Here is a 23,079-nt window from a genome sequence, read left to right as displayed (position 1 = left end):
AGAGAAAGAAGCGCGCGCAATCTTTTTAATTATGAAAACACGACTTTGTGTTCCATTTTGTTTTGTTGTCAGAATGCTATTCTATTCAGTACTCTCTTTTTCTCCTTCTCCTCCTCCACCTTCTTTCTCCGTCTCGCCATCTTCTTTTTTTATATTATAACGCAGCGCGCGGGTGGCTGATGGGTCAGGGGCGGAGGAAGACTGGTGGCAGAGTGGAGACCAGAAGGGTGCCAGGGTGAGATTGCTTTAGTAATGAATTACATGGCTTCGGGCTATGTGCCTCTGTCTGATGTGCTGCACGGCCAGCGAGCATCGGAATCTGTGCTTTCTAGCCTCGGCTTCTCCGAACTTTTCTTTTTTTTCGTTTCTTCCTTTTTCTGTCGTCTTTTTTTAAACTCTCCCCATCCTCCTCCCTCTCTCTTTCTCTTTCTGCTCTTCCCTTTTACCCGCTCAAAACAAATGCGTCATTTAGAAAAATAACTTCACATCTGTGGACTACAGACTGCGTTATATATAATATGTTGGCGCATATATTCACTATACTCGTTGTTCAGGAAAACTTTGAATTTATTCGACTCGTATTGAAATTTTGAAAAGTCCCTAAATCGATTTATAAGTTTGTACGTGCGAAATATGCACTGTTATATGAAACTGTTAAAAAAATATAATATCTAGTATCGTCCGTATCTATTTATTATCTATCTTTTATTAAACCCGATAGAATCAAATCTTTTTTTATCTATTAATTTTATTTACATTAATGTTTTTATACTTTGTTATTATGAAGACACATAATTTTACAAAAATAGTATCGAAAAGAACGATCGATGAAATTTAGGTATTGATGACGATAACGTTAAACGACTAGAAAAGAAAAAGTGGTATATTAATGTTATACGTATAGTACTTATATTATACATATATATACATATATGTACTTATACATACATAGTAGAAAAGCGTTCTTCTTTAAAGAAAGACACGAAAAGAGAAGCTGATTAATTACGTGGGTTATACTCGGACGACGTTAGTAGAGCTCGCATTGACGCAGAGTGGATTTTGAATCGCATTGTTATGCAGACTGAATGTAGATAACGAGATGAAGAGCGTTATTCATTGGGCACAATGCCACCGCCCAGGATCCGCCTCTACGAGACACCCCTCGGTCTTTTATTAATTTACCCTTTGCTCGCATCGTCGTCGTCTCTCTCTATCTCCCCCACTTTTCTCGCAATAACCACGACGGATAAGGTGGTGTGGTGCTTTCCTCTGCTCGTTTTAATCTCTGTTGCCACGCCCAAACACTAAGTTTCTCTCTTTATTTCCATTTATCGACTGACGCATTTCTAAATAATCAAGACTACCTCGTAGAAATCGAAGATTAATAACGTGGAAAGAGGTTACGTCTCTGCACCAATGTACGTTACCAAACAGAATTTCTCGATCATGTTCTTCGTCTCACATGAATTTTTTGTTTCGACGAATATAGATCTGCGGTAACAACCAAATTCATTCGATCTTTCCAAAATACTCGAAATTGTTAAAATATACTTATATAGGTTTATATGGATGTGTTTTTCAAATTTTCTTTACTTCTAATACAGAATTATATCGGATATACTATTGGATATATAGATATTATATCGGGTAACGCGTTAAAATGAAACATGGAGAAATTTTTCCATTTTTTAAAAATATAATTTAACTTTAACATAGCATTTCTGAAACATTGAAGAAGTGTTATCGGTAAGTTTGAGAATATGCTTATTCAATAGTCGAAATATCTTTTCAATTACATCACTTTATATTATTATTTAGGATGCACTTCATTATGTGGTAACAAAGAACATTTAGATAAATGTAGAAAACTTTCGAAGTAACATTGACTTAAAATCACGAAGTAAATTCAAACTTATTGAGTTATCATTTCTCTTCATTTCTAACAATTTTAGATTATGTATGGATCGATTAAAACAGTACATATTTCAATGTACCAAACCCTCAACAAATTCTTACGCAACCCTCTATATATAACGTAAAAAATAGATATTTCCCAGAATATACTTTGTCATCCTGAAAAACATATAGTAATGTTGTAAGAAGCTAAAAGAATAACACATGTTAAGAAGTAAATGTATAAGTTCTTACTATATATAATCAAAGAAAAAAATTGTACCTATAAGCAAACATACGATATCGATAATAACATAAGAAATCTCCAATCAATAATAACATGAAAAATAAAATGATTCATATTCAAGAGTATTCAATAGTACGTTACGTTTGTTAGGTCAATGTACGATCAAAAGAGTACTACGAAGAGAGACTATCTGTTTAAAGAAAGAAAAAGGAGATCGCCATACGACATCGATTTTGATTATCGATTGCTTGCTGTGAGCTCGAAGTAAAAGCATTCTTGAATGAGTGATCGAACTGAATTTTTACAGATCGGGAAAAAGCATAGTATCGGGAAAAGAAAGAAAAAAGCAAAGGATAATAGAGTAAAGAAGGACAGAGGAGGCCTAAATGAGCGCGTATGAGAGAGAAAGAAAAAGAGAGAAAAAGTGGAAAGAGGATGCAGAAATAAGAGAAGAAAGAGGAGGTAGAGGAGAAAGAGGAGAGGACAAGAAGGGTGGAAAAAGGAGGACGAGTTACTAGGCGGGGAGGGAAGAGGAGGGTAGAGATGCAAAGGGAGAAAGAATGGTGCGCGCATTACGATTTAGTGGACTTTCCATAACTGCAGGAAGGGGTGTGTGCATCCTCGTGCAACGTCGGTAACGCCCCAGAACTGCGCAGCCAATAGGGAACGCGGCCCGTTCTCGCAACACCCCCGCAAACGAGGGTAGGAAACAGTCGCTTCTCGTTGTTGCTCGCGAACTCACAAGCTTTACGGGCAGTTTTCCTACCACCTCCATTACGAGCGAAACCAAACCAATCCTCGTTCGTCGGTTTCTTCATTTTCTTGGACTTTCTACACACGTCGTAAAAAGAATCGTAAGTGTCGTAATTTCTGGTATTGGTCCACAACACTTGACTGAAATCCCCGAAAAGGATCACGAAGGCTCACGGTGCAGGTGCTCATCCATATGGCCGGTCCTTATCTCTCACCCTTAGGGCCTCAGGCCGATCTACTTACCGAATATATGTTCGGTCGTCGTCGTCAGGTCAGTGTACGTTTCTATCTTATTTATTTTCTTTCGGCACGTAAAATCCATCTAGTTCTTCATGGCACGTATTTCATTCGAACGTTTTTAAAGTTCTGCACATTGTAAACTCAATAAAACTTACAACAAGAAAACTATTTAAGAGAATCTTATTTCTTTCATAAATCTTTATGTTAGGTGGAAAATTGATTCTTATATCGTCTACGTTGATATTTCTTCATTAAAGAGCAAAAACATTTTTAACATATCTTTTAAAGAATCATATCTCTATAGAATGTTCATTATAATTACTTCCACCGTGATTTTTTATCTTCTCAAATTGGTAACTTTCATTTTCTATATTGTCGTGAAAAATATCTCAACACAGATACGTATTCTGTATATTTCGTTTGTACACTTGTTGCCAGTAAGTACTTTTCCATAATCAAACAATTGATAATGAGAATACTAAAATTGTAAAGTAATATATGTGATGATATAGACGATAACGATATTACATTGATCGATATATACTAAAATTGTCGTAATAATAATAAAAAAACATAAAATTTGTTGCACAGAAGAGTATCCATATTATTTAATGATTTTTCTTACATTCTAATCATTGATTATAAATTTTCATAACAATTTACAGGTTTGATTTACAGTTAATGAAGTTAACATATTTATTCGTGAAAAGTTCTGGTGTCTTCGTGCAAAAAGCGAAAGTAAAATTTTTCTGTAGAAACAAACAAAGAAGTTATATTTTTGGCTGCATAAGAATGTGTTTCTTGTCTGTTATTTCGTATACAGAATTTTACATAATTATAGATATAGATGCATGTACACATGAATATTGTTCACAGATTGCCAATTATTATAACGGAGAACGAATAGCAATACTTTATAATCCGTATTTACACTTAAAAAAAATACGTTAAAAATAAATGTATACACGATATTCAAATAGAACGAAGAGAAACTTAAATATTGAATTTGTTACGTATTTTTCATTTAGAGGCGTAATCGGACAACATTTACGCCGCAGCAATTGCAAGAATTGGAATCCCTATTCCAAAAGACTCATTATCCAGACGTATTCCTAAGGGAAGAAGTTGCTCTTCGAATTTCACTCTCGGAGGCACGCGTTCAGGTATGTTTCTGTTGCTGAGAAAACTATGGGTAGAAAAGGGAAAGCACGATTCGATTCAAGATTATGTCTTCGAAATAATTTTATTGGATTTATTGTACGATTATAATTTATATCTTTTTGGATTGATATTTATATGTTGGTCGATGTGTTTCGGTGATTTTTTCAAACTTGCGCTTTTTCGATATTTCATAGAATACAAGTGAATACAAGTTGCGATGTCTTTTTTGATAAAATAAAGATAAATTTTTTTAATGTATTAGTAACAATCAGAATATCATTTAACAACTTTCATCTTGTTTGAAATAAGTTAGCCTATGCATTTTTTCTAATAAAGTATAATATCTGCAGGACACGTATTTATTTATGTTCGAGCAAACTATCATTATTACGATTTCTTAAAGAATCGGATTATATAATTTAACAACGTTTTTCATTATCTCTTCAAAAAAATGTATGTTCTAAGCACGCATTGTATCGTATTATTTGTTTTTTACGACCGACGAAAGGATATATTTTTAAGATAAATTCTTTTAGTAATAAATTTCTTTTTTTTTTTTTCCCCTTTTATTTCAATATCTGCAAATACTGTTCCATTTCTCAAAAATATAATGTGTTATAAGCCATTAAGTGTCTACAAGTTTTTATACTTCTTTAGATACCATTTAAGATACCATTAAGTATCTACAAGTTTCCATACCTTTTTATATCTACAACATGAAACTTATAAATCATATTTAACTTGAGATTATTAATAAATATAAGTAATATTTTTTATACAAATATTTCCCTTCCACTTCCTATTAAAATATGCTTGACCATAGTGGTCATGATACTGAGCCCAGGATAATTTAATGTATAATATTAATTATGATCTTTTTCTTTTGGAAGGTATGGTTTCAAAATAGGCGAGCAAAATGGCGAAAACAGGCTCGTCTCCAATTACTACAAGATGCATGGAGGATGCGTTGTTTAGGATTAGGTAGTGCCACACCACTTCTTTTGAGACCACCGCCGGCAACAGGAATGGAAAGATCAGATGCTTCGTCACCACCACCGCCGTCGGCCTTATCTGAACCCTCTCTTTCTTCTTCTTCTTCCTCTTCTTCTGCTGAGAAATTGGTCGAAACCGGTGCGGCCGCAGCCGCGGCCGCAGCCGCAGCCGCCGCTACCGTACCAATTTGCAGAGACTATCGTTTACTTTCTGCTGCTCATGGGTATGCATTTTTATATATAATAATGTTAAAATCTTGTTATAAATTCAATTTAAGACGATAATAAAATAAGATACATTTTTATCGTATAAGATTCGCTTCAACACATCTACATATGTTAATGTACGTTAAGGTACGTGCTCGTATAGTAAAAACCTTCGAAATAACGGCAAGACTCATATTCATACATTATTTTTAAACTTTTGATTATAACAATAGGATATCAACGTGTTACTTGTTTTGCGAATCATTTGAAATATAAAAAACGTACCTTTTTCAGTGTTTTCAAATCATTTGCTGTATATTCATATTACCTCGCAGTTATTCCATGCATTGTGACAAATCGAACGATAAAGTCAAGTGCGGATGTGGATCTCCACCACGGATTTGCAGTAGTTCTCCGGAAAAGGATATAGAACAGAGTATTAGAGAGAGACCTCAAGAGGCTGAGATTGATTTAACGATGAAAGGACCTCATACCTCGAGGCACGTTCAAATAACAACGACGCCGTTTAACATGATAAGCACATCGCAGCAAACTTTGAGACATACCGAACATGTGGATGAGCCGTTGGATGCGAGACTTAGTAGTAATAGAAATAATTAAGATAATCGTACCTAATGATATTCATATGTATGTACGCGAGACACACAGACTTTCCGCGTAACAATAACAAACATTTACAATATCATCAGCGTAACTTCGAGGACGTAGACATTTCCGCAAAAAATCCTTGAAATTAATACGATTGTTGTTCGATTGAACATTCATATTCAAATGATCGATCATAGAGCAATATATTCATGTCTATGTATATTATTATTTCATTGTTTGTGAGCACACTTTTCAAGATAAGTTCCCATTATAAATTAAAATACCAAAACGTATAAACAAAGTGTGATAGCTCATATCTCGAAATATGGGAAACCCGAAACTTGTTATTTTTCTCTTATTCATAACACTATGTGTAGTTTCAAAAGATGTAACATTAGAAAAGCTGTATGAAAGCTTCTTCTTCAATTTTATACTATCGCTCGAATATTTAAAAAGAGATAATACATGTATTTCTACTCTGTTTATTCATGTTCACAAATTTGATGTGACTTTTGAATACTGATAGTTTCTTGATATTTTGAAAATGATAGTTTCTTGGATGTGCTTCAATAGAAAAGGCAAGATCCTTGCATTTAGTATCAGGAATACTTTACAAATTTTGATCAATGATAGAGCATTGACATAATTTATACAAACAAAATAAAATTTTTTAAATGCATAAAAATTGGTACAAGTACCTGAATCGAGTAATATTCGTTGGAAGATCCCTATACCAAAATATTAACGCATTTTAATGAAATTTTCTAAATAGACTTTGATATTTGTGAGATGTATCTTGGTTTTTGTGAATACAATAGATACGACAGAATTTTTAACATTACAAACCATAGTCATGTACACATTCATTTTCTCTCATTATTATAGTTTTTTACGATTTTTCAAAAATCTCTAATAAAATTCGAATGATAATGTAATGTAAATTTATTGAGATAAATATTTTATATTATATAATATAGTACTGAATGGTATATTTATAATATATGCTATTAATAATTAATATTATATATAGTATTGAATAGTATCTAGATGAATCACTTAAAATTACAGGCAAGAATATTTTGGTTGATGATGAAACTTTTGATGATAATAATAGATTTTTGGAGAATATAATTGATTTGAAGGAGTTGATATAGAAAGAAAGAAATCTTTTGAAAATCATATTTTCCAAAGTATAAAAGTCATTGATATTACTTTAAATCGAATTTGATTTTGCCGACATAAATGCTATAAAGTACATATGTGCTATTGCGATGAACGTGAAAAAAAACTTTATCTTTCAAATTTTATAAATGTTACAAACCTATTTACTGTATTACTTGTTATAAATATTCAATGGTTATCAATTTTACGTTGTAATTGTATTTGTTATTTATCAAGAATTCAAATTGATATTGTATTTCGGCTAAAAAGGCTAAAAGCTTTTTTTATTTAATTGTAATGTAATGTGTGTTATATAAAATTTAATCTAAATTACAATTTCAATAAACTTTTAAACAAAATTGTAATATTATCGTCATATAGATTATATCATTGTATTCATATCTAAATACGTAGTTTTTCTTCATGTTATATTTCATTTTTCAATATATGTTATAAGATAAAAAACTATAAACCAGACAATTCTTGATAAATAAAAAATGCTATTATAATATAAAAATAAGAACAATTTAATATCTTTAATAAGTAATGTCCTAAATAAATTTTCAGTATTTCCAATTTCGAAAGGCGATATTTCAGTTTCCAATTAAACTATATAATTACAAATTTGAAATATTTCTAATTTGTTTTGATATACATTACAACTCTTATATAAAAAAAAAGATTAAATAAGTTTTCTTATTTAGAAACTTTTGAATATCATAAAAAATAATATATCTATTTTCTCTTTAAATCTTAAGTAATTCATACGGTATATTATATATATACTATTTAATATTATTTTATAATATAAAATATTACAGAATAACATTTTAATATATTTTTATTCCTCTTTTTTATTAATAATTCCGTGCTATCAAGAGATATTCTCTATACTCGTAAACTACAATTATAAAAACATGGAATAAGAATATATATATATATATATATATATATATGTAATATACATTAAACACATTAAGTAGAGAAATAGAACGCATATCAAACAAATAATTATATACTTGTGTATAATGTATTTGTAACGAACTTAATGCAATTAAAATTATAGTTATTTCATTTAACTCTGTGAAATTTATTAAATTTATTAAATTTATGTATTTCGAATTTTGAGGAAAATTAAATTTATGAATGTGTGTGTGTGTGTGTGCGCGCGCGCGTGTATATGCATGCGCTCATATATGTATATATATAACAATAATATATATAATACACATATGTATATATATATAACAATAATATTGATCACTCAAACATCATTACAGTTCTTTAATTTTATTTTACTCATGAAAAAACTTAAATGCTCATAAAAAAAAGCAATGTCATTCGCTGTATTCTATTATCGATTTATTTAACAAAAACTTAAATAATTACTAGCTGTATAATATTTATTTTTTTCGGAACAAAAATTGTAATATAAATAAGGTATTGTTATCCATAGATATTAATAGTTAGAAATATAAAAATATAATAATATACTATCGTTAAAGCAACAATGGTGGAATGATTTTAATATTACAAAAGAAACTATTAATAATTAAAGTATTATATTATATTGACATTTAAAACTAATAAAATGTAATTGTATACTTTCCTTTTACGTATTATATTATACAGAATACATCATAAATGCAGTAATACAAGCAAAATAAGGTAAAGTCTACATGGAAAAATAAAACAAAATTTGTGGAATAAAATGAATTTTTCAAACTTAACTCTGGATATGATAAAAAAAATTTTTAAATCCATCCAATGCGCCTTTATTTGTAAGAATAATTTGCGAACTTAAAAATTTTAATTTTAATAAATCTTTGTAGTTTACTAGAAGTGTTCGACGGGTGAATAATTGAAAATAAATAAACAGGTGAATAATTGAAATAAAGCAAAATATTATCATTTTACGAAGCTTTGGACCTTTAAAATAGTATATTTAGGATTTAGTATTTATCTGTTTTTTTCACAAAACATTTTCGTAATGCTTTATTTTTTAAAATTGGACAATACTGGAAATTTTATTTTACATTTGATTTTACATTTAAACATATAGATGTTCATTTAATCTTTTTATCTCGGAAGGAAATTTATTTCCAAATTTTTTACATTTTTGTTTCCTTCTTTTGAGGTTTATTTTGATTTTTATCAGTTTTAATACCATACAAAAATAATTTATTTTAATCAATATAAAATAAAATAAAAATTATTATAAATTATATTTTAAATGCATATTTAAAAAAAAGAAGTTTTTTATTTTCATTTTTAATTTTAATAGTTAAATATTTATTTTAAAAATAATACTTGTAATAATAATAATAATAATATTAATAACAATAACGATAATATTCATAATATATTGATATATGATATTAATATCGTAATTTAATAAAATGTAATATATTATGTATATTGTGTGTTTGTGTACACATATATAATCAATATAACTGTAATCATTATTTCCTACCGATATGCAAGTAATTATAAGTAGCGGATAAAATTATAATTAAATACAACTAAGTATCTGTTTTATACCGATAAATATCAAAAAAACTATATATTCTGTAGCTCATTTTAAAAATAATACATTTATCAAAATATTTTTTTCAGAAGACAATTTTATGATTCAATATGTCATCATTTGTAGCAAAGCCTTCGGTTGTTAAGGAAGAGTCCTTATTTATAATAGCAAATGTAACATAAATGTGATGATAATTATAATAAATGAAAATTAATAACAGTAATATACGTGCATGATCATGATAATAGTGTAAATAGTTTTTATGGAAGGTATAAGAATTAGGATTATTTTTCTAAAGAGAGAGCTTATAAAACGATTTTATTTGATGTTTGGTAACATTACAAATAAATATAGTAAATAGGAGAGATAGAAAAAAAACATTAAACAAAATATTCGCAGAAGAAACAAACATTGATATTTACAAAAGAATTACTTGATTTATTACAAAACTGCTTCATCATGTACTAAGGATTTTAATCTAGAAAAAGGGAAAGATATCAGCAATGAAAATAATGTTTTTCAACAATTAATTATGTTCATTTGATTTTTATAAAATAAACAGTAATAATTTCAAGTCAAAATTGTATTTTTTTATCTTATGATTGAGAAGTTAAGCGAAAATAAATAAATGTTTTATAGAACACAAACGTATCAAAATGACAAAAAACATAAACACAAAAACTGTCAACAGAAATTCCTGAGAAAACAACTAATATATTCAGAAGTCATATAAGACAAGTATAGATATAAAAAATAGATAAGTATAAAGTATAGGGAATAATTTTGTCAATGAAATAAAAAAAAAAAAAATCACAGAAGTGACTATTATGATATCGCAACTACTTTCTTCCTTCCTTGTTTGCGGCAATCTTGATTAAAAGCAATATAAACACAAAGTCACAAATCTTTTTATGAAAAAGAAAACTGAAATTTTAAGAAACTGAAAATCTTGGAATATGACTATTATATAAAATTTTTCAATTCATTTAAAAAAACATTAAAGGCTTTAAAATTTGGAAGAACATAATCAAAAAAAATTTTACATTAATCAAATTCATGTAATACAGAATATATTTCCTATGTTATATTATTCTTATTAATTTATTAAAGATCAACAATAATAATTAGTGTTTCTCTTTGCTATAATTGTATTCTGTAGGAATCAAATAGAAAGCACGTCAGTGAGTTCTGTTTAACTTATTAAATTGTTTTGATGCGAGTAATATATAAGCTTGAACAACAAAGATGATGGTACGAAAACTTTGTCTGCCTACAATATTTCCATTATCCATAATAATATGGAGATGTATTACATATACAACTTAAATAATATGAAGGAAAATAATATGAATGTGATGTAAATATTTTTTACGTAGATGTAAACGTAGAGAAGATTTCAATCATCTTTTTCTTTTAATGGGATGCTATATTTTTTGTATTGCTATGTAATAGCCACTATTGTATTTCAGCATGTTAAGATTAAAGGTCATTTAAAGTTAAATGTGATAGAGAAATAATTTTTTTCACATTACAAAAGATATTCGAAACATTGACCATTTGTGTTGACACAAAGTTGTAATTCTTTTGGTGGATTATGAGAATGTTTTATTATCTTGAAACTTATTTCAGCATATACTACAGTAATTCATTCTCTCATATTTTCCATCATAATTGATATTTTTTGTTAGATAACATTTTTGAATGCTTCTAAGAAAAAGAAATCTAATAGGGTTAAGTCTAGACAACAAACTGATCTCTGTTTCTCTATGTGCTATCCATCAATGTAGGTAAAGTTCATTAAATAAAATTCATTTCAATTACAATGCTATTTGTCACAGCAATCAATTGATAATGACTACCGATATTCCACGAAATGTCCTAAATTGCCATAATGTTTACGTTGCAATGTATTATTAGAACCTTCCTCTTGCGATAAAACCATTTACATAAAAGTAAACATTTGTTAGAATCAATATGGTGATGTAAAAATCACAATTTTTCAATTCAAAAGTAATAATAATTGTTTTATGATCTTTAGTAATCTAAAATAACCTTTAATGCTAGCATGCTGAAATTGTTACAACAGTGGCTATCACACAATATAAAAAATATAGCATTCTATTAAAAAGATGATCTTGAAATTTGTTCTATATCTCCATCTACGTAAAAATTATTGCATCATATTATGTCCTCCTGTATATCATTCAAGTTTTATATATAACATTTTTGCATATTTTTACAAATAACGGAAATATTTCAATTGAACAAAGTTTTTACCCCATTCTACGTACTTTGCATCAAGTAAATTGACGCATATCGATACAAGTTATACCGAAGCATGGATACAACGACATCGTGTACAAAATACAAAAAACTGCAAAAGAAAGTTAAAGCGAAATAAAGGCAACACAATGGTTCTGGTTAAGTGTATTTAGATTGGAATAACTATTAATTATCCTATAATATTAGCAATATATCCTATAACTATTAATATATCCTATAAAGACGAGGGAATTTATATCAATAATTTGGAAAATATCTAAGAAAACAAAAAGGGACTATATTCTATTTTCAATTTAAAAATAATTCTGATTCTACTTTTAATATCAAGATACCAAGATCATCAATTGATTTATTTTCTCCACGTCAGATTTGTTTCGTTTCAAGACTATATAAGCACATCATATCGAATTCATGACCGAACGCTCTCATCAATGTCAGAGCATTGATACGCTTGCGTGGTATATGCGCGCGCGGGTACGTAGTATAGTGTATGAATGTACAAGAGAGTCGAATCGAATCCTGTTCTTCCTTTTCGAAGTTGAAAACTCGCGTGTGTATCCAGCAATGGGATTGGTGAAGGACACAACTGTACATTTACCAATCCAATAGCAAAAACGTCGAAATGCCAAACTCCTGCAGTGCTTTATCTTTTTCTTATTACTCATCCAATTATCAATATTACAAACTGATAATTGAGTTGCTAAAATTTCATTGCTTAAATATAAAAACAATAACTTTATTAAAATATAAAATTGCACGCGTGAATACAATTACAAAATATATTTCCACGTGTTCTTTGACGAGTAATTGTTATATTGATTATCTTCCTTTTTCTCTCTAGTTCTTTCGCATTTTCATGGTTCAACTGCGCCATCTCCAAGGCGCGTCGATATAGCAGGAATTACTAATTTGCCACAATCCAATGGTCATCTGAGCTACTCTATCTAATATTCTGGCCTATATGAGAATTTTTCTTTTATATAGTAAAAAAGTTAATATGGTGAAGCATTTCTGTACGTATTGATACTGATTGCTATAATACAGTGGGTTTAATACAATTTATTGGACCAACACTATTGCAATGGATTCCATTCCACGTACGCATGAAGGTCTGTGTTGTTATAATTACTTTCTTTTTGTATTATATACATTTATTATTAGATTAAATTAAATAAACTTTGTGGATTTTAATCAACAAATCAATGATTGATGTTTTATTAGGTTAGAAAGTATTTTGAATCCGTATAAGTAATAAAGATTTCTTAAATTATAATATGTATATATTTTATCATATAACACAATAATTTTATTTGCATCTGCAATTTTATATTTTAATTCATCTATTGTTATGGTATCAGTTTCTATATGTGTGTAAAATAACATAACTTTCTTTTATTAATATTTATTAATATAACGTATTTTAGATATTGAAGCTCAGATCCGTGAGATACAATCCAAAAAAAAAGAAATTCAAAATGCAACAACAGAAAAAGATCAAGTAGGACTGGGCAAGACAGGTTTTTATGATCAAGATATTTATGATGGAAGTAATAACAAATATGATGGTTATGTTACTTCAATTGCTGCTAATGATGAAATCGAAGTAAGTAAATTTTATTCATGAGTATATTGTATTCTGTATTAAAAATTAAGTAAATATAATTTCTTATTTAAGGATGAAGATTATGAACCTAATACATTTGGCTCAAATAAAAGAGCTGGGTATAATGCACCTGCAGCTCTTCTTAATGATGTGGCACAGGTATTTTCTTCCAAATATTTATATAATGTTATATGTATTTAAACTTATTTTTGTTATATATATAAAATGCAATTAATATGATGTTTTTTTAATTTTAATCAGAGCGACAAAGATTTTGATCCCTTTGCCGATAGACGACGTCCTACTATAGCTGACAGAGAAGATGAATATAGACAAAAGAGACGAAGAATGATAATCTCCCCAGAACGAGTTGATCCTTTTGCAGAAGGTTTGTATTCTTTTTTTATTGTAAATATTATACAAAAATCCAATAATTATCAATTATTTTTTATAATATACTAAAAGGTAACAATCAAAAATATTAAAATATCTTTTGGAAATAGTACATTTTTAGTACTGATAACTGATAAAATATGTGATTGTGTAATAAGTTTGCACATAAAGATTTTATATTCATTATTATATGATTATGTAAAATATTACAAGTTTTATTTCTCTTATTCTTTTATAAGATTATTATGCATGATTTTATTCGGGAAATTTAAATTGAGTCGCAAGCAATTTGGTGTTTATAATAATTCTCAGTATATTGTTTTCATTATGTTATGATGATAAGTGATATAATCCAAATCTATAAATATCACCAATTTCCGTATGACGTACTCAATCATTTTTTATACTACTGCATAATGCTTAACATTGTTTTTACTCGTTTTGTATTTTAGATGACAATAATAAAATTTTCTATTTGTTGAAGTAATCATTTCTGGACCAATTAAATTGTTTATTATTATGTGTTATAATTTCTTATGGTATTTCTAGTACTGAATTATGAATAAAAGGATTTATTGGGTTAGTTTATAAACACTGCTTTCTAGTAATGACCTCCTTATTTATAATAGCACTTATTTATATATCAATTTAATCAAATTTCAAGTAGTCAGTTTTGATATTGTGTAGTAAAAACGTATAATATATCAATTTACTTCTTTACTTTAAATCACATGCTGTCAGTTCTCAATTTAATAAATTGCTAATTTAATAATTAGTTGCATTAATTATTTTATTTTGGCAAAGATGTCTATATTATGATTTCTCTATTCCATCAGTACACAGCAAGTTACTGCCAGTTAATGATACTATACTTTTGTTAAGTAATAAATATTAATATATATTATAGACAATATTGTCTACTTTTAGTTTTTATAAGGGAAGATCCTAAACTTGGAAATTCAAGAAATTATGAAACCAAGAATATCTAGAGAATTTTGTCTTGAGTAAAAAATTACATTCTTTTCTATTCATTTTAATCTAAAGAACTAAAAAATCTCTAACATTCTTTTTTTTTTTCTCAGAAAAGCTTCCATTAATAAAAGTTGTACATCTTAGTGCATTTTACTGTAAAAAAAAAAAAAAAAAATATTAAACAATTGGGAAAGTTATAAACACAAAAGTTCACAATTTCTTTTTTAAATTTATAAATTTTCTATATCAATAGAGAATGCTTTGTCGTTTAAAATATAAATATATTTAGTTATCATTTACTATTTTAAAGATTGAGAAATTTAAGACATGTTGAATTTATCTGAATCTGCTTTTATAACTTTTGTATAAACGAAAAGTTAAATTCATTTAAAAAAAGGTCAACAATCCCCATATTTTTAAAAATATGAGTTTAAAAAAAAAATATGATTATTATATCAATTTCATTGAATTAAACATATCTTTTCCTATAAACTTATTTATATCATGAAAAGTAATTAAAATATTTATATTTTTAATTTTAGATGATTTAATCAGTACATTAAAGATACTTTGTTGGCATGTTTTTTGTTTCTGTTATCTTTATATACTCTAAACACAACATATAATTTCTATAGTAATAAAAACTAGTTAATTTCTTATTTATTTTTTAAACATTCTTTATTGATATAAAAAATCTCAGAATTTTAAACTAATTTTTAAAATATGTAAACTTTTTTGTTCATAACTTTTTGAACTTATTTAAATAATTTTTAGTACTTTTTTTATAAACTGATATATTATATTAAGATAAACAACTTTTGTTAACAGCTTTAAAAAAAAAAAAAAAAAATAAAGAATAATAGAAAGAAAACTGATATCTCAAGAATGTTATCTCCATAGATAGAAAATTGGTAAGAAAAATTCTTGTGTCTCAATGAATGATCTATGATGCTATATATTAACAAAATTCTATAATTTCTTGTAATTCAAATTTGAAATCTACCCTTTTAAAAAAAATGTAGTTGTATACAGTAGTTATAAAAAAAACTAAATATCATGATATAAGTATAAATGATAAAACGTAAATAAAAAATTATTTTGACATTTAATATTGAATTTGTGACATCTATTCCTATAGAATGTAATATATTTGGAATTATATAGTGTGTGTGTGTATGCACGAATGCGTATGTGTATATATATGTATATATAATCACAATTGACTTATAATGTTATGTCTTATCAAAACTTTAATATCTTCGATGTCATCATAAATTTTTTTGAAATGACAATATTCTGAGCACATGTGTATGACCATATTTAATATTTTAGACGCAAGTGTAATATATATTGTGAAAACTGGCATGAATGAAGAGAGTGAATGTGTTTCTTTTGAAAAATATACTAATATAAACATTTTTTTCCAATCTTAGTGATGGTCAACTTAATGGAATCAACCACTAACTGAGGATACTGTATTGAAGGTCAAATAAGATTGAATTGTTGAGGACAAAAATAAACTTTTGTTCACTATATGGTACAATGAAACTCAGTTATATTATGGTAATTTATTTTTTATTTTTCTATCATATTAAAATTAAAGTAAATTCCAGTTATGATATGATAATAATTCTATATTTCAGTGATGATAGAAAATCAATTGTTAGTTGTAATAATTACATATATTCCTATTTAGATTATAAATAATTATTTATTACAAAAGAGAAATGATTACAATATAGTTATCATGTAATATTCTTAAATTTTTATGTAAAACTTTTTTTGTGGAACGTGAACGAATAAACAAAATCAAAATTATTTTGTATTAATATTTGCTTTTTTTTTAATCTCTCTTTTTTTTTCTTTTTTTTTTTTTATATTTTTTTAAGTAAAGTTCCATGTTTTAATTCTATATATTGAGTTTCATTGTGTCAAATATGTTAAAAACACAAACTTATTCAATGAAACAGTATGAATGGTATGAGTGCAAATATTATTAATGACTAGAATGAGTTAATTTCTAGATGGCTAAAGTATTTTTCAATATGGAAGACTTGAGCAGGACAATACTCCATATGGCAGAAAACATTCACGTACGTATGCTATATGCCACCTACTGTTGCAACTCTCTGAAACTCGTTGCAATAACTATATAGAATGAAACCCTATATTATTCTATATGTTTGGATGCTGTAATATTTCCAAATTTTTGACAAATACTATCATTCGTGCAGCGCGGAAATGAGAGTCAATCCAGTAGTTTACTTAGAATATGAACAGATATTCTAAGGGCATTAAATAAAAATTATTGAAATGAAGTGAGTAGGACCAATCATAATTAAAAATATAAATGTAAGAATTTTTATCAATAATAGTCTAATAGTTGCGCTTTGCGTTACGTTTGATTCGTGATTACAGGTGGCAAAACTCCAGACATTGGTTCTAGGACGTTTACTGAAATAATGCGGGAACAATTGCTGAAAGGAGAAGAAACTGAGGTTTGTAATAACAATTTCAAATTCTATAAAAGTTTAATAAATGTGTATATAACAGAATTATACATTATACATATATCATTAATTTCTGATGTTCTCTTTTAACTACGTTATTTTACCACATTGGTTTTCTTTTGCAAAATAATTTTACTAATTACATAATTATCTAATAATTTATAATACAATACTCTACACTTTTAGTAATATATTTATAAAATATCACATTACTATTTAACTATACTTAATATAACTCTAGTGTTTTACTCATTTTTATTATATTTCTGAACATAATGTTAACCTAATTTAATTTGTAAATTTTTAGTTAAGAAAGAAATTAGCAGAAAAAGCCAAGGAAGGTACTTTAAAAGCAAATGGTGAACCTAAACCAGTACCTAAGAAAAGAGGACGTTGGGATCAAACAGATGATGTTCCCACATCTAAGAAAATATCTGGTACTTCAGCTACGCCAACTTCATGGGATAATGCTGATGTGAGAATCACAATAGTTTTAAATAAAACATTTTTTAATTTATTTAATTTTATATACTTTATATACTAATTATGTACTATTTATTTTCCAAATAAATTTTGTAGGTAACTCCGGCTGCTATTAGATGGGATGAAACTCCTGGCCATGGTAAAGGAGGAGAAACACCTGGAGCTACGCCAGGAATAAGCACTAGGATGTGGGATGCCACACCAGGGCATGCGACTCCTGGTGCTGCTACTCCTGGTAGAGAAACACCATCACATGAAAAAACTGTTTCAAGTCGTAGAAATCGTTGGGATGAGACACCAAAAACAGAAAGAGGTAAATTCAAAGTAAATGTTAAAATGAATCATTGTTTCTGAAATGGTAATAGAATAAATTATAAGTAATACAAATATTAAAAATAGAAACACCTGGACATAGCAGTGGATGGGCCGAAACTCCCAGAACAGATAGAGTAACCGGAGATTTAATTCAAGAAACACCAACACCATCAGCCAGTAAAAGGCGCAGTAGATGGGATGAAACGCCATCAAATCAAACGCCTGGATCCATGACTCCGCAAACACCTGCTACTCCACTTACAACTCCACACCAAGCCACTGTTTTAACTCCAAGTGGAGTTACACCCACAGGACCTAAAGCAATGGGTTTAGCAACCCCAACACCAGGACATTTGATGTCTATGACACCAGAACAACTACAAGCTTACCGTTGGGAAAGAGAAATAGATGAAAGGAATAGACCACTTTCTGATGATGAATTAGATGCTTTATTCCCACCTGGTTATAAAGTTCTACAACCGCCTGCAGGTATTTTTGTATTTTCTGCATTAATAGTAAACATGTAAATTAAGCCATATGTATATACAGTTATATGTTTTTAAATTGTCTATATTTTAATAGGGTGAATAAATTGTTTATATTTTTAATAGGATATATACCAATACGTACACCTGCAAGAAAACTCACAGCAACACCAACTCCTATTGCTGGTACACCCCAAGGATTCTTTATTCAGACTGAAGATAAGAATGCAAAGTTTGTAGACAATCAACCAAAGGGCAATTTACCATTTATGAAACCAGAAGATGCTCAATATTTTGATAAACTCTTAGTTGATGTGGATGAAGAAACTCTTAGTCCAGAAGAACAAAAGGAAAGGAAAATTATGAAACTACTCCTAAAAATTAAAAATGGTACACCACCAATGAGAAAGGCTGCTCTAAGACAAATTACAGATAAGGCAAGAGAATTTGGAGCCGGACCACTGTTCAATCAAATTCTGCCTCTATTGATGTCTCCTACTCTTGAAGATCAAGAAAGACATCTGCTTGTAAAAGTTATTGATCGTATTCTTTATAAATTAGATGATTTGGTTAGACCATACGTGCACAAGGTAAGAATATTGTGTCAATTAAAATCAAGTACGTTATTTACTTAGAATAATTATGATATATAAAACAATGTTTTATTTTTCATAGATTTTAGTTGTTATTGAACCTTTGTTAATTGATGAAGACTATTATGCACGTGTTGAAGGTAGAGAAATCATTTCCAATTTAGCAAAAGCCGCAGGTTTAGCTACTATGATTTCCACAATGAGACCTGACATCGATAATATTGATGAATATGTTCGTAACACAACTGCTAGAGCATTTGCTGTTGTTGCTTCCGCCTTGGGAATTCCTTCATTATTACCGTTCTTAAAAGCTGTATGTCGTAGTAAAAAGTCTTGGCAAGCAAGACATACAGGTATTAAAATCGTTCAGCAAATCGCTATTCTTATGGGATGTGCTATATTACCACATTTGAAAAGCTTGGTCGAAATAATAGAACATGGTAAATATCAAATTATATTATATTATACTACGTTGGCTAATAAATAATATCAGAATTTTCAATATTATATATTTAAATAAATAACACTATACTTAATATTTTTTTACTAAAAATTTGGACATTACTTATTGGCCAACCCAATAATACGTTATTTACTTACAAAGGTAAATCATCTTATTTGTAGGACTGGTTGATGAACAACAAAAAGTTCGTACTATCACTGCATTAGCTATAGCAGCTTTAGCTGAAGCAGCAACACCGTATGGTATTGAAAGCTTTGATTCTGTTTTAAAACCATTGTGGAAAGGTATACGGACACACAGAGGGAAAGGTTTAGCTGCATTTTTAAAAGCAATTGGATATCTTATACCTCTTATGGATGCTGAATATGCTAATTATTATACTCGCGAAGTGATGTTAATTCTTATTCGAGAATTTCAATCTCCTGATGAAGAGATGAAAAAAATAGTCTTAAAAGTAAGATATAATTTAAATACTTATGCATTTAAATTATTTACATTAATAAATTTTCTTCTTACATAATATATAACTTCCAATTTATAATTAGGTTGTCAAACAATGTTGCGGAACTGATGGCGTCGAAGCACAATATATAAAAGATGAAATTCTGCCACACTTCTTTAAACATTTCTGGAATCACCGAATGGCATTAGATCGTAGGAATTATCGACAGGTATATTTTGCATTATATATATATATATATGATATCTTTAATCGAACAAAAAGTGTGTGTATGTGTGTGTATATGTATATAATTGTATAAAAGTATAATATAAATATAAATTACGTTATAGCTTGTAGACACAACCGTAGAAATAGCAAATAAAGTTGGTGCATCAGAAATTATTAATAGAGTAGTAGATGATTTAAAAGACGAAAATGAACAATATAGAAAAATGGTTATGGAAACTATTGAAAAGATAATGGGTAATTTAGGAGCAGCTGATGTCGATTCTCGTTTGGAAGAACAACTTATTGATGGTATATTGTATGCATTTCAAGAACAAACTACAGAGGTATATTATATTTTTCTAATCGTAATACATTTTTTTATTAATCGTAATAATTTACAGACTCAATGTATAAATAATTATTTTTCATTATAGGATGTTGTAATGCTTAACGGCTTTGGTACTATTGTCAATACATTAGGAAAAAGAGTTAAGGCTTATTTACCTCAAATATGTGGTACCATATTATGGAGATTAAATAATAAATCTGCTAAAGTACGGCAGCAAGCAGCTGATCTAATTTCACGTATTGCAGTTGTTATGAAAACCTGTCAAGAAGTAAAATTAATATTCTATAAATTTTGAAACCAAATAACATTATATAAATTCTTAAATATAATAAAACAAATTCTTAAATATTTTAGGAAAAACTTATGGGTCATCTAGGTGTTGTACTTTATGAATATTTAGGTGAAGAATATCCAGAAGTTTTAGGCAGTATTTTGGGAGCTTTAAAGGCTATTGTTAATGTGATAGGAATGACTAAGATGACTCCACCTATAAAAGATTTATTACCACGACTGACTCCTATTTTAAAAAATAGACATGAAAAGGTTATGTTACTTTTATAATAAACTCAGATTATTACAAAATTATTAAATTCATTATTTTATAGGTACAAGAAAATTGTATCGATCTTGTAGGTAGAATAGCAGACAGAGGACCCGAATATGTTTCCGCTCGCGAATGGATGAGGATATGTTTTGAACTTTTAGAATTATTAAAGGCACATAAAAAAGCAATTAGACGAGCAACCGTAAATACTTTTGGTTATATTGCAAAAGCTATTGGGTAAATACCAAACTAAAGAATGTTTATTACAAATAATAATAAAAACTAATAAATAATAAAATTAAAAAATATATATTTACGTTTTCAGACCACATGATGTTTTAGCCACACTTTTAAATAATTTAAAAGTTCAAGAGCGTCAAAATCGTGTATGCACAACCGTAGCTATAGCCATAGTTGCAGAAACATGCAGCCCATTTACAGTTTTACCAGCATTAATGAATGAGTACAGAGTACCTGAATTAAATGTCCAGAATGGTGTACTAAAATCTTTATCTTTTCTATTTGAATATATTGGAGAAATGGGAAAAGATTATATCTATGCTGTTAGTCCATTATTAGAAGATGCACTTATGGATAGGTAAGTTCATTGTATAAATATATACTTCTGTTATTATAAAAACTATTGCTATAATGATATATCGATTTTAGTATATTCACAATTAATTTTATAGACATTAGAGTATATTCACAATTAATTTTATTATGCAACAGGGATTTAGTACATAGACAAACAGCTTGTGCAGCTATTAAACATATGGCACTTGGTGTTTATGGTTTTGGCTGCGAAGATGCACTAATTCATTTATTAAATCATGTATGGCCCAATGTTTTTGAAACTTCACCACATTTGGTACAAGCATTTATGGATGCAGTTGATGGTTTACGTGTTGCACTTGGCCCAATAAAAATATTGCAATATACATTACAGGTACATTAATATATATAAATATATAAAGTCCACTTAAATTTTATGTATGTTTTTTTTTTTAGCAATATTAATATTATTTTCTATATATACTTTATTTTGTTTTTTTATTTTAGGGTTTATTTCATCCTGCTAGAAAAGTTCGAGATGTGTATTGGAAAATATATAATTCTCTTTATATTGGTGGACAAGATGCTCTTGTTGCTGGTTATCCACGAATTATGAATGATCCAAAGAATCAATATATAAGATACGAATTGGACTATATTTTGTAATGAATAAGTACAATGTGCAAACTATGTAATATCTATGACAATTATTACAGTCAATTTATAATGCATTATAAAAAATGTGTTTCGTATTATATTGAATCAAATTAATATAGCTACGATATTTATTTTTTGTTTGCTTTATTCAATAAACCATATAAATAGTTTAAGAAAATTTCTATTTAAGTTAGTAATTATGTTTATTAATAAAATTGTAAAAATAAAAGCCTATCTAATAATTGTGTCTAATTGATTTTGCAGTAGTATATATATATTTTTGAATAATTATAATAGTAGAGAAAATGTAATTTCGAGCACGTTGAAGATATTGTATGAACATTTGAAATATATTTATCTGCACAGTGAAATTAATAGGAATACAATCTGCGATGTAGTAATACTCTTAATGTT

The 23,079-nt window shown here is 28.0% G+C and overlaps 2 protein-coding genes across 6 annotated transcripts; both read left to right on the top strand.

Annotated features, from left to right (window-relative positions):
• Positions 1 to 2,877: 2,877 nt before the first annotated feature.
• Positions 2,878 to 7,063, top strand: LOC122632504 (homeobox protein OTX1-like). 2 transcript variants are annotated; one of them, XM_043819340.1, is made up of 5 exons: positions 2,928 to 2,994; positions 3,075 to 3,170; positions 4,162 to 4,296; positions 5,185 to 5,510; positions 5,829 to 7,063. In XM_043819340.1, exons 2-5 carry the CDS (start codon positions 3,087 to 3,089, stop codon positions 6,112 to 6,114), a joined length of 831 nt encoding a protein of 276 aa, XP_043675275.1. In that variant the 5' UTR covers positions 2,928 to 2,994; positions 3,075 to 3,086; the 3' UTR covers positions 6,115 to 7,063. The 2 variants fall into 2 exon arrangements, with proteins under 2 accessions (XP_043675276.1, XP_043675275.1); XM_043819341.1 differs by having other exon boundaries at positions 2,878 to 3,164; positions 5,829 to 7,061.
• A 5,883-nt stretch (positions 7,064 to 12,946) lies between these two features.
• Positions 12,947 to 22,907, top strand: LOC122632258 (splicing factor 3B subunit 1). Of its 4 annotated transcripts, XM_043818862.1 has the most exons (19): positions 12,947 to 13,182; positions 13,498 to 13,676; positions 13,749 to 13,835; positions 13,938 to 14,064; positions 17,460 to 17,539; positions 17,859 to 18,026; positions 18,131 to 18,347; positions 18,434 to 18,838; positions 18,961 to 19,424; positions 19,510 to 19,867; positions 20,052 to 20,344; positions 20,436 to 20,561; positions 20,683 to 20,904; positions 20,995 to 21,177; positions 21,264 to 21,452; positions 21,515 to 21,690; positions 21,779 to 22,051; positions 22,186 to 22,402; positions 22,516 to 22,907. In XM_043818862.1, the coding sequence occupies exons 1-19, from the start codon at positions 13,155 to 13,157 to the stop codon at positions 22,672 to 22,674; spliced, it is 3,951 nt and encodes a 1,316-aa protein (XP_043674797.1). In that variant the 5' UTR covers positions 12,947 to 13,154; the 3' UTR covers positions 22,675 to 22,907. The 4 variants fall into 4 exon arrangements, with proteins under 4 accessions (XP_043674797.1, XP_043674799.1, XP_043674800.1 ...); XM_043818864.1 differs by lacking the exons at positions 12,947 to 13,182; positions 13,498 to 13,676; positions 13,749 to 13,835; positions 13,938 to 14,064 and adding exons at positions 16,913 to 17,134; positions 17,276 to 17,359; XM_043818865.1 differs by lacking the exons at positions 12,947 to 13,182; positions 13,498 to 13,676; positions 13,749 to 13,835; positions 13,938 to 14,064 and adding an exon at positions 16,913 to 17,134.
• The last annotated feature ends 172 nt before the right edge of the window (positions 22,908 to 23,079 follow it).

Source organism: Vespula pensylvanica, chromosome 10 (assembly GCF_014466175.1).
Source record: "Vespula pensylvanica isolate Volc-1 chromosome 10, ASM1446617v1, whole genome shotgun sequence".
NCBI classification, from domain to species: domain Eukaryota; kingdom Metazoa; phylum Arthropoda; class Insecta; order Hymenoptera; family Vespidae; genus Vespula; species Vespula pensylvanica.
The sequence above is the reverse complement of the archived record's forward strand: the minus strand, read 5'-3'. Positions and strand labels throughout refer to the sequence as shown.

What these genes read in the sequence shown, in the direction of transcription:
- LOC122632504 (XM_043819340.1), top strand. Translation starts at nt 3,087, where the DNA reads ATGGCCGGTCCTTATCTCTCACCCTTAGGGCCTCAGGCCGATCTACTT. An exon ending in GTCGTCGTCGTCAGGTCAGT is followed by an intron (nt 3,171 to 4,161) that starts GTACGTTTCTAT and finishes TTTTTCATTTAG; the next exon opens with AGGCGTAATCGGACAACATT. An exon ending in TCTCGGAGGCACGCGTTCAG is followed by an intron (nt 4,297 to 5,184) that starts GTATGTTTCTGT and finishes TTCTTTTGGAAG; the next exon opens with GTATGGTTTCAAAATAGGCG.
- LOC122632258 (XM_043818862.1), top strand. Translation starts at nt 13,155, where the DNA reads ATGGATTCCATTCCACGTACGCATGAAG. An exon ending in TTAGACCATACGTGCACAAG is followed by an intron (nt 19,425 to 19,509) that starts GTAAGAATATTG and finishes TATTTTTCATAG; the next exon opens with ATTTTAGTTGTTATTGAACC. An exon ending in TTCAAGAACAAACTACAGAG is followed by an intron (nt 20,905 to 20,994) that starts GTATATTATATT and finishes TTTTCATTATAG; the next exon opens with GATGTTGTAATGCTTAACGG.